The 10,745-nt window shown below is 42.2% G+C and overlaps 1 protein-coding gene across 3 annotated transcripts; it reads left to right on the top strand.

Moving 5' to 3' along the window:
* Nucleotides 1-598: 598 nt before the first annotated feature.
* aifm2 (AIF family member 2) lies at nucleotides 599-10,733 on the top strand. Of its 3 annotated transcripts, XM_023803852.2 has the most exons (10): nucleotides 599-1,079; nucleotides 1,181-1,216; nucleotides 1,451-1,646; nucleotides 1,771-1,886; nucleotides 4,530-4,649; nucleotides 4,834-4,926; nucleotides 6,627-6,735; nucleotides 8,832-8,984; nucleotides 9,879-10,079; nucleotides 10,235-10,733. In XM_023803852.2, exons 3-10 carry the CDS (start codon nucleotides 1,472-1,474, stop codon nucleotides 10,390-10,392), a joined length of 1,125 nt encoding a protein of 374 aa, XP_023659620.1. In that variant the 5' UTR covers nucleotides 599-1,079; nucleotides 1,181-1,216; nucleotides 1,451-1,471; the 3' UTR covers nucleotides 10,393-10,733. The 3 variants fall into 3 exon arrangements, with proteins under 3 accessions (XP_023659620.1, XP_023659600.1, XP_023659610.1); XM_023803832.2 differs by lacking the exon at nucleotides 1,181-1,216 and having other exon boundaries at nucleotides 600-1,079; XM_023803842.2 differs by having other exon boundaries at nucleotides 1,075-1,216.
* Nucleotides 10,734-10,745: the final 12 nt, after the last annotated feature.

Below are 10,745 nucleotides of genomic sequence, written 5' to 3'. Positions count from 1 at the left end.
ATTGCCTTTTTTTAACGATTACAACTTAATTTGTATTTTCATACAGCTTTAGGGGTTAATTATACAATAATGCAATTACTAATTTCTAATAATACAGTGTCTAACATAATGCAGACAATAGACATGGGAACTGATACTAGGCCAGCAGGATGGGGTGATCTCACCCCATGCAGTTGGGAAAAATCAGGAACTGACAGCAAGCGAGCAGGTCAGGATGACCTCGTCTCAGACAGCAGGAAAACAGGAACCCATCATATAACCGATGCTTCTTTTAACTTTTGCTTAACATAAAGGGGGGGGGGGGACATGTACTCACTGACTAACTAGAGCAAATGTCGAAATAGGTTGTAGTGACGTAGATGGAAAAGTACAGAAAAAAGGCCTATAAAGGGACAGAGCTGATACCTATGGTTCGAGCTTCTTCCTGTACATGCTGAATGTATGTCAGATGGTCGCTCCCAGATTATAATCTGTCAGAGAATAAACTGCGGCGGAAAGAAACACCATTCTCGTTTTACAGGCTTTCTGACTCATTTGGTCGATCTATCGTTCATCCATTTATTTGGGCTTCCTAAATATCGCGGGTGTGCGCACTAAGTGACACTATGTAAGTCTGTCTTGAATGAACCTTGATTAATTAACACTGAACTGCGTTCGTGGAACGACGTGAGGCTAAGTTTAGAGATGGAGGTAGGTTGAGTCTGACTTTTTCGGGAAAGTCTGCCTTTTTCGTGGAATACCCCCCAGGACTACAACATAAACGACACATCAGGGTGAAATGCATAACGACGCAGTCACAGACAAACGTTCTGTTGAATGTTAGGTCGTCATGGCCAATGCGCACATCGACATATTTTTTTGGCACAAATAGAATCCCATAGAAACGCTGCCAACGTAGGCACGAGTCACTTCCTTTTCGTGCGCATCACTGCGCTGGAAAGCGTACAAAGCCCGCTGTAAGCGTTGTAGTGGGAGGCTGCTGGCGAAGTCATACAAGCTTGATTTTACGTGCGTGACGCTGCTATCGGAAACGTAACAGCACTGTACACTTTGTGCTTTAACCACTGTTGAAAACATCGGTAAGTGCAAATCTGGGGGAAAGAAGTATTGGTTTCAGAAGAAACAGAGATTAGCCGCCTTAAAAAATAAATAATGAGGCAGTGTTTGATCTTCAACCCAGGTCTCTGAGCTTAAACAATCGGTGTCTTATTGCTCGGTGAGTGATGTGTAAAAATACTTAGTCTATCAGTTATATGCATAGTTTTTTCTTTGTTTCCTACGTGATATGTTTGATGTGATGTTTACTGATTTAATACATGTTAAATTTCATTTTATGGCAAAGCGCCACCAACAGTTACCAAAGGAAACGCGATGTTTGCTTATCGAGTCATTTGATGCAAAGAGTGAAAAAAATACGAAGAGCTTGTGAAAAAGTTTTTTTTTTTTTTAGATTAAAGTATCAAAGTGAACGATGGGGGGGCAGGTTTCTATCGAAGGCGATGTCCACGTTGTTGTTGTTGGCGGTGGTTTCGGGGGTATAGCCGCCGGACAGCACCTGAAGTCCATGGGCATCCCCTTCACGCTCATCGATGTGCGAGACGCTTTCCACCACAACATAGCGGCTCTGCGAGCTTCGGTCCAGAGCGGTAAGAGGATCCAGTTGAAGCTCTGTGACGTAAATGAAGTGCTGCTTATGGGTTTTCTTGTCATTTGGGAGAATGCCGTTTTTTCCGAAACTGAAATGGCTGGGGTTGACCAATTTTTTTATAGGTTTTGCCCAGCAGACATTCATTCCCTATTCGGCAACTTTTGGAAGTAGCTTCCGTCAGGGACTGGTGAAGCAAGTGAACACCGATACTCGCGTAGTCGTACTGGATGGAGAACAGGTGAAGACGTGTATGGGGGTACTCCTATAAATTTTGAGAGGGGAGTAGGCACATATTTCACTACTCACAAAAAGTTAGGGATATTCGGCTTTTGGGTGAAATTTCAGGATGAACCTAAAATGCACTGTAACCTTTACAGGTGACCATCCCTAAACTTTTGAAAGCACATGTCCAACTGTTCAGTGTTTCAGTACTTTTTACACAACTTGCTGTTCTCTAACAAGGAGCTTAACGGCAAAATTCACAACAGGTGTTTGATCCATGAATTGACCAATACATTTCCTGGTTCAGTCAGAATTGGTATTCAAATAGTCCTCCTCATCATGCTGTTCACATTTTGACATCATTATACCAAGATGACACCTAACAATTGAGCAACAGTACCTCGCCATTGCAAGGCTTCAAACAGGATGTTTTCAGATGGAAGTGGCAACTGAGCTTAGAGTGTCACAGAGTGTCTTCAGCAGGTTGCAACAGAGAGACTGGAAGAGTCACAGAAAGGCATAGAAAAGTGGATGTCCTTTGGCCACATCAAACACTGATGACCACTTCATTGTGAACAGTGCCCTGCAGAACCGGATGATGAATGCCCCTTGTATTAAAATGATGAGAGGTATATAGGGCTCTCGAAGGAACAAACGGGCACGCTTCACTCAAAAACACTTTAATACAAAATAACCTTGCATTAACATCAATACCAAGCTATCGTATTGAAAGCTATGCAAAATAACCTTGTACTACAAGGGATATAGATTAGTATATATCATACAAACAAATGTATATAGATAAGAAACAATAAAATATAGAAAATGCGAATTAGTATCACCAGCGGTTATAATTAATCCCCATAATCAATGAAACGCATATGCAGCTGCAAAACTATTTACACTCGGATGTGCCATCATCACCCACCTTCACACACGGACTGGGGAACCCTTTTCAGTCCTGGCAGGAGACCAACATGTGAGTCCCGAGAAATGCCGGCAATGCTGAGCTCTGTTCAGTACTGGGATCTCCCCCTTCCTTTATTACTAAATTTAGCGCTGTGTGTGGTGGTCAGGGGATGAGCTGGCCAGACTCACCCCTTCCCTCATGCAATGTGTTTTCAAATTCCCCTTTTGTCCGAGTAATGCTGCTTGCAAAATGTATTAGAAATAATGAGATAAATGGTCCTTGTGCAATGCCTCCCCGTCCTCCTGAGGACAAGATAAGCGTCCCGCATACCGATCCTCCCCTTGCCCTGAGGACGAGATAAGCATCCCGCATACTGACCTGACCCTCTCTCCTGAAACCAAGATAAGCATTCCATTTTTTTATGAGACACAAGTTATTCGTGAAGAATAAGTTGTACAGGTGATCGGTAAAAAATAACATGTTTGTGCAGTTCAGTAATATTCTGGGTGAATCATGGGCGATGTATCTGAATTTCAGGATGATTAGTCCATAGACGATCAAAATTAATCCACAATCAACTTACAGTAAAAGGATTAATTCCATGCCACGTGGGTGACATAATCATTTGTGAATTCATCCTAATACACCCCTCAACTCCAGGCACATTTAAGGGAGGTGAGAGGCATCCAAGCGTCACGTCAGACCATTCAAAACCGTTTACATCAGTGTGGTCTGTGTGCTAGACGACTTGCAACGGTACCTGACCACACCACCAGGCACAGGCGTCATCGTCTTGCATGGGCCAGGGAGCATTTAAGCTGGACGAGGGACCAGTGGGCCTCAGTGCTGTTCTCTGATGAAAGTCGATTCACGTTGAACAGAAATGATGGCCGCCAACGATATTGGAGACGTCAAGGAGAACGCTATTCATCAGTCACTGTTGTCACCAGACGAGCCTTTGGTGGTGGTGGTGTTAGTGTGGGCAGGTGTGTCAATACAGAACTGCCCTACACTTTGTGAATGGTACAGTGACAAGCCCATACTACCTGAATAACCTCATTAATCATTGTGCCCCTGCATGAACAACACAGGCCTAATTTCATCTTCATGGACAGCAATGCTCCAGCTCATCGAGGTCACATCATTAGGGAATGACTGCTGGAGACTGGGGTACTTCGAACGGAGTGGCCTGCACTTTCTCCAGACCTGAATCTCATAGAAACCATATGGGATCTGCTGAGTCGCCGTGTAGAGGCTCGTAACTCTGTGTCCCAGAACCTCAATGACCTGAGGGCCGCCCTTCAAGAAGAGTGGGATGCCTCAGCAGACAATAAGTCGACTTGTGAACAGCAGGAGATGTCGTCGTCAAGCTGTAATTGATGCTCAAGGGCACATAACACGTTATTGAGACATTGACAGTTTTTGTTGTGGTATACTCACCACTGTTGTTGGCTTTTGTTTCCATAAATTGTTTGAGATGAGGAATTCACCATTGCATGCTTCTACTTAAATGCTCTACTTTCATAACATAATATCACTGTAGTGTTAACTTTTTACGTTTTCCATAAATTTCACCTGAAAGCCAAATATCCCTAACTTTTTGTGAGTAGTGTATAGAAATGGACTCTGATGTATTTTGGGGGAACATCAGGTATAGGGATTGGGTGACACCAGAAGCAGCTGTTAAAATGACATAGTTGCTCCACTGCAAAGAGACAAAAATTTCATTTAATGCTTTTTAAATGACAGGAAATTCCATTCACCCACTTGATCCTGTGCACTGGTACTGATGGTCCCTTTCCTGGGAGCGCCACTGCAGAGCCGTCCTACCACACGGCCATTCAGAAGTACGAGGACCTGGTCAAGGAAGTAAGTCTCGTTGTGGCTCAGTATGCTGGCACTTTGTGAGATTTAACCTCAAGAAACAGAGAGCACAAGGGGCTGTATCTGGGGTTGTGGTTTAGTGATAAAGGTGTGTGAGCTTGCTTTGTCCTAAAAAGTGCGAAGGGTGACAGGCTTGTTCTGGTAACTGTTTCATGATCTTATCTGTCAGATTCAGGCTGCAGGCTCTGTGCTGGTGGTTGGGGGCGGGTCTACAGGTTTGGAGATGGCTGCTGAAGTCAAGACTGAATATCCCGATAAAAAGGTAAGAGTCATACTGAAAAGGATGCATGATACGGAGTCAAATTACTGTTAGGTTTTTTTGTAGTAACTCTTAAGCCAGCAGTTTCATTGTAGGGCTCAACCAAAAGTTGTTTGCATATCAGCCATCCGTTTTGCCTATCAGTACACTGAGTTTGCTGCAGCTGGTTGAGGCCAACAGAGCAGATTTCTTCATTCTGAACTTGAACCGTAGCCAGAAACTCCTGTGCGTGTTGAAAGGATGGTAGGGGGGCATCTCAGGTAAAGCTCACCGGAGGGGTGTTTTTCATATGTGGATTACTTGTTTAGTTGGATGTAATTGTTGACGATTTGGCATGATCCTGGATCCGGTTTTTTCGAAACTTTTGCTGGATGTGTTTTCATAGCAACACATCCAAATCCTCAAATCTGCTTGGAGCAGGTTTGTTTTTTGTAAACAAGGATTAGCTCACACACTTAATCAGTGTCCATGCACGGAATTCATTCAGTCATGGCTTCGCCATTCATGAATGAGCGACCAATTGATATTGGTGTGCAAATTATAAGAAGAGAATTTCATATAGATAGGGTTTTGCGTGATCGGCAAGATCTTTTATTGCTCCCGGGGGAAATTCTTTTGAAAGATACCGCTTTAGCTGAGGGGGAATACTGTATCTCAAAGATTTATTAGCACCTTATATTCAAAGCCAAACTAGGCAAAGTTGGACTCTCACAACCACACAGACAGCATGCATTGCTTTGGGATTTTTTGCACGCGGCACTTTTTTGTATACTGTAGGCCAGGGTTCTTCAAATCTGGACCTCGATTCCAAATCCAGGCCTTATTTTCAGTTCTCCCAGGTAGTTAAATAATTACTGATTCTGATTGATCAGAGGCTTCTGACTGACAGGTAAAGGAAGCCTGGAAAACCAGCAGTGCTCGGACCTCGAGGACCACATGATTTGAATAACCCTGCTGTAGGTGATGCAGAAAGCTGCTAGAGACAGAACTGTGGCCCGATATTTTCAATAATGACACAGTTGGTTTACACCCAGTTCACATTTGTGACAAAGACACTATTGCGCTTCAGCCTATAAAGAGGAAAACATAATATATATATATATATATATATATATATATATATATATATGAGAGAAAGAGAGAGCGAGACACATCATGTTTACCAGTTTTTAGTATATTTTTGTACTTCACTTTCACTTGTTCCCATGTTCTTATTGTGTTTGTATTTGATCTGTAATTGTGACAATAAGATAATAATGATACATCGGAAATGTAACACTATATTCAACTTATAAGTTGAATAACTACACACTACATACGCATTTTATTAGCCGTCTTTTATGTCTTGGGCCGCTTTTGATGGCAAAAAACATGTTTTGTGTAAGCCAATGAGAGAATTCTCGATCAAGTTTTATAGACTCGATGTATAAGGGCTTTTCAAGCAGCGCAGGTGCACACAATCATCTCGGGTAATTGGATCCAGCTAGACTAATCTACTCCTCAGGTGCGTTTGAAAAACCGACTCAACAGGATGTGTTTCACCGCCATTAACTTATCCAAGATGAGGCTTTGGATCTTGGATGATTTAAGTGACATATGGAAAATACCCCTCTGTACTCTACCAAGTATCAAGTAAAGTGACAAATAAAGTGATTTGCTGATTTGTTAACTGACGCTGCTCTGCCATTGCGATGTGCCCTCAGGTGGTTCTGATTCACTCCCAAATGGATCTGGGTGACCAAAAGCTGCTACCTTGTGTAAGACAGCAGGCCAAGGAAGTTCTGTTGGAGAAAGGAGTGGAGCTGGTACTGGGTAACTGAGCTGCTGTGGGCGGTTGGCTAGCTCCATTTGGGTGATGGTGCTATAGGAAGGCTAACTTTAATGGTATGAGACTGAAACTAGAAACTGTAAACTGGATGGAGTTAAATAGCAACGGTTGAAGAGGCATGGGAATTTTTTAAAAGCACATTGTTGCAAGTGCAGGAGGACTTCATACCAGTTTCCAGCAAAACTAAATCTAGGAAACTGCAACCACGGTGATTTACTAAGGAAATTAAGAATGAAAAAGAAAGTCAGGAGGAAAAGGGCTCTGTTCCACAAATGGAAAATAACTAATGATTTCAAAATAAAGCAGGAATATCTAAGTCTCCAGGTTGAGTTATGCATTAGACTTGCCAAGAGGAATGTAGAAATGAAGATTGCAGTGGAGGCGAAGGATGACATTAAAAGTTTCCTCCAATATTTTAACTCCAAAAGAGCTCTAAAAGCTGAAATCACTAATTTGCAGGATAGTAAGGGACTTATAATTGAAAATGAAATTGATATAGTAAATGAGTTTAAAGATTATTTTACACGGGTGTTCACAATAGAGAACACAAGTAACTTACCACCATTTAGTGCAAATACAGTCGTCTATGACCAATATATGTATAACTGAGGCTGATGTGGTACAAAGCCTAGCTAAGCTCAAAATAAATAAATCACAGGACCCTGATGGCATCTTACCTATAGTTTTAAAAGAGATGAGGGATACTATTAGCCAACCTTTAACTTTACTATACCAGAAATCATTATCTTCTGGTGTGGTACCTTCTGGTTGGAAGCATGCTAATATAATACCCATATTCAAAAAAGGGGATAGAAGTAATCCAGCAAACTATAGGCCAATCAGTTTAACTTGCATAACTGGAAAAATGATGGAAGCTATAATCGAAGTGAAAATGGTAGCCAACATGGAGAGGTAGATTCTGTTTAACAAATTTACTTGAGTTCTTTGAGGAAGCTATAAGAGAAATTGATCACAAAAAGGCCTACGATGTGATGTACTTAGATTTCCAGAAGGCCTTTGATGTTGATACCTGGCAGATGAAATTTAACATAGAGAAATGTAAGGTACTCCATGTAGGGAGCAGAAATATAAAGTACAGATATTTTATGGGACCTACTGAAATAAAGGTAGCTGATTACAAGAAAGACCTTGGTGTGTATGTTGATGCATCCATGTCCCACTCTTGCCAGTGTAAGGAACCAATAAAAAAGGCTAATAGGATGTTGGGTTACATCTTTGGGTGTGTGGAGTTTAAGTCAAGGGAGGTGATACTACGATTATATAATTACTTTGTAAGACCCCACCTAGAATATTGTGTGCAGGTTTGGTCACCATTCCTTAAAAAGGACATTGCTGCTTTGGAAAGGGTGTAACGTAGGGCTACAAGAATGATTCCTGGTCTTAGAGAAATGCCCTGTGAAGAGAGGTTAGCTGAGCTGAATCTGTTTAGCCTCGCGCAAAGGAGACTAAGGGGGGACATGATCCAGGTATATAACATTCTAACAGGTCTGGATGTTCAGCCAAATGGCTATTTCAATATTAGTTTAAATACTAGAACTCATGGCCATAAGTGGAAATTAGCGGGAGAACTTTTTAAAATGAATTTGAGAAAGCACTTCTTTACACAGCGTGTACTTAGAGTACGGAATAGTCTTCCTGCTAGTGTAGCGCAAGCTAAAACCCTGGGTTCCTTTAAATCAGAGCTAGATGAGATTTTAACAACTCTGAGCTATTAAGTTCTTCCCAAACGAGCTTGATGGGCTGAATGGCCTCTTCTCATTTGTAAATTTCTTATGTTCTTATGTAGGACAACCAGTATGGCTGTTGCTAGGAGAGGGGCTATTTATGATTTTTTTTTGTACTGAAACATATCAGCTCCCAGAATGTGAAACTTGCTGTTTGTTCACAGGAGCCATAATATGATTTTAAAAAGCATGATTAAATTTTTGCTTGCCTTTGAAATACTATTCTGTGCAGTCACCTGTGTCAGTTAAAACTAAAAGTAACTTGTAATTTTATAAATTTTGTTTATGAATTAACAAACCTTTCAGAATCTTATATGATTATGTTCTGGGTTCAGGAGAGAAAGTGTTGAATCTTTCTGACCTGCAATTGAACAAAACCCAGAAGGATATGAAAATCCTGACTGACAAAGGGACAATGCTCACAAGTGACGTTGTCATTTGCTGCACGGGGAGCAAGATCAACACCAAAGCTTACAGATCCACACTAGGTAAGCAATTGGACAAGTGTGTGTGTGTGTGAGATGGACCTTTAGTGTGACATTTGACAGATTTTCTCAGAAAGGATGAAGTATAGATTCTGTGGTTAATTAGAAGACAAAATGTGCCCATTTTCACCTCAATGTGTTAGGGAAGACATTAGATGGTGTTTCTAACTGCTGATCTTGTTCAGGGTCCGGGGGAGCCTGATGTCTATTTTAGGAAAGACAAGGGACACCCTGTGTGTAGTGTCTGTCAAAGAATCCATTGCTTATATGCAGTCACATGTAAGAGGCAATTCAGACACCATGTCATCTAACTGTATGCCTGTTCACTGTAAGAGGAAATCAGACATAGGGGATGGCTGTGTAAGCTCCACACACGAGCCAGTAACCCAGGAGGTGTCACGATGCTGCCCTGTGGCACAAATCACTACATGAAAACTCAAAACGCCAGTCACATTTTCTCTCCCGACATGACTGGCTGTTACCAGTGCCTTTAGAGTTATCTTAGGAATGTAGTCACGTCAGTTCAGTTATCTGTGCCATTATCTAGTCCAGGGGTCACCACCCTTTTTGAAACAGAGCTACATCACGGGCACTGAGCCATACGAAGGGCTACCAGTAAACCTATTGAGACTACATGTATAATAAACATGTTTTAAATGCTTTTTTTGATATTGTCATTTTCAAATCTATATAAATGCAAATGTGATTAAAGAAGAATAGCAACAGGATAAAATAAAGTTTTAGTTGCTGCTCACTGGTAAGTTGTGCTATTTTTAGAACAGGTCCGTGGGCGACTCATGTGATCCTTGGGGGCTTCCTGGTGCCCACAGGCACCATGTTGGTGACCCCTGATCTAGTCATTCTTATTGAGAAATGCCAACCGTGCCTCCCCTCCAGGTGAGTTTATGACAGAAAATGGGAGCCTCAGAGTTAACGAGCACCTGCAGCTGGTGGGCTTCAGCAACCTCTATGTGATTGGAGACTGTGCAGACATCAATGAGTCCAAGATGGCGTACCACGCGGGCTTGCACGCGCGTGTGGCTGTCAACAACATCGTCAACAGCCTGACCGGCAAGCCGCTCACTACCTACCAGCCAGGTGACTGCCCTGCCCGATTCCTGATTTTCCGGTGCTTCAATAGTCTTTGTCAGCTTTAACAACAAACCATAGACAAATACTACCAGTCCACAGATGCTTGTATTGATTGAATACCAAAGTATTGCAATACTGAATTCTTGGTGTGTTTTTGACAGGCAGCATGACTATGCTGATGGCCATGGGCCACAACGATGGCGTCGGCCAAATCTACGGCTTCTGGCTGCCCCGCTTCCTGGTGGCCCTAGTCAAGAGCAAAGGCCTACTGCTGTGGAAGAGCTGGTACGAAATGGGCCAGAAGGCCCCTACAGTCTGACAGCGGTCAGGCTCACATGCTGCTGTCCTTTATCATGGGAATCCAAGATATCTACAACAGGGGTCTCAAACTCAAATTATATGGGGGTCCCGTGAGCACTGAAGGAGATGACACTGAACATGGCCATCCGACAGCCTGGATCTGCATTTTGATTTACTGAAGTTTAAATTTTTGTTGCTTCACAATTCTAGCATGAAAGACTGTAACTCTTTCAGAAATTGTGCAATCATGTCGGTTTCTGTATGCATTTTAAACTGAAGTCAAGGCTGCACTAAGTCTCAAAGCTCAATATGAAGTATGCTCATTGGCATTATCAGGGTATGATTAAAATGTTTCAAGTACTGATACACAAA

Source organism: Paramormyrops kingsleyae, chromosome 3, assembly GCF_048594095.1.
Source record: "Paramormyrops kingsleyae isolate MSU_618 chromosome 3, PKINGS_0.4, whole genome shotgun sequence".
NCBI classification, from domain to species: Eukaryota; Metazoa; Chordata; class Actinopteri; order Osteoglossiformes; family Mormyridae; genus Paramormyrops; species Paramormyrops kingsleyae.
The sequence above is the reverse complement of the archived record's forward strand: the minus strand, read 5'-3'. Positions and strand labels throughout refer to the sequence as shown.

Bases quoted from the DNA above. Each gene is read 5' to 3' on its own strand.
- aifm2 (XM_023803852.2), top strand. From the start codon at position 1,472: ATGGGGGGGCAGGTTTCTATCGAAGGCGATGTCCACGTTGTTGTTGTT. The intron at 1,887-4,529 runs GTGAAGACGTGT...TTTAAATGACAG, and splicing joins TCGTACTGGATGGAGAACAG to GAAATTCCATTCACCCACTT. The intron at 4,650-4,833 runs GTAAGTCTCGTT...CTTATCTGTCAG, and splicing joins ACGAGGACCTGGTCAAGGAA to ATTCAGGCTGCAGGCTCTGT.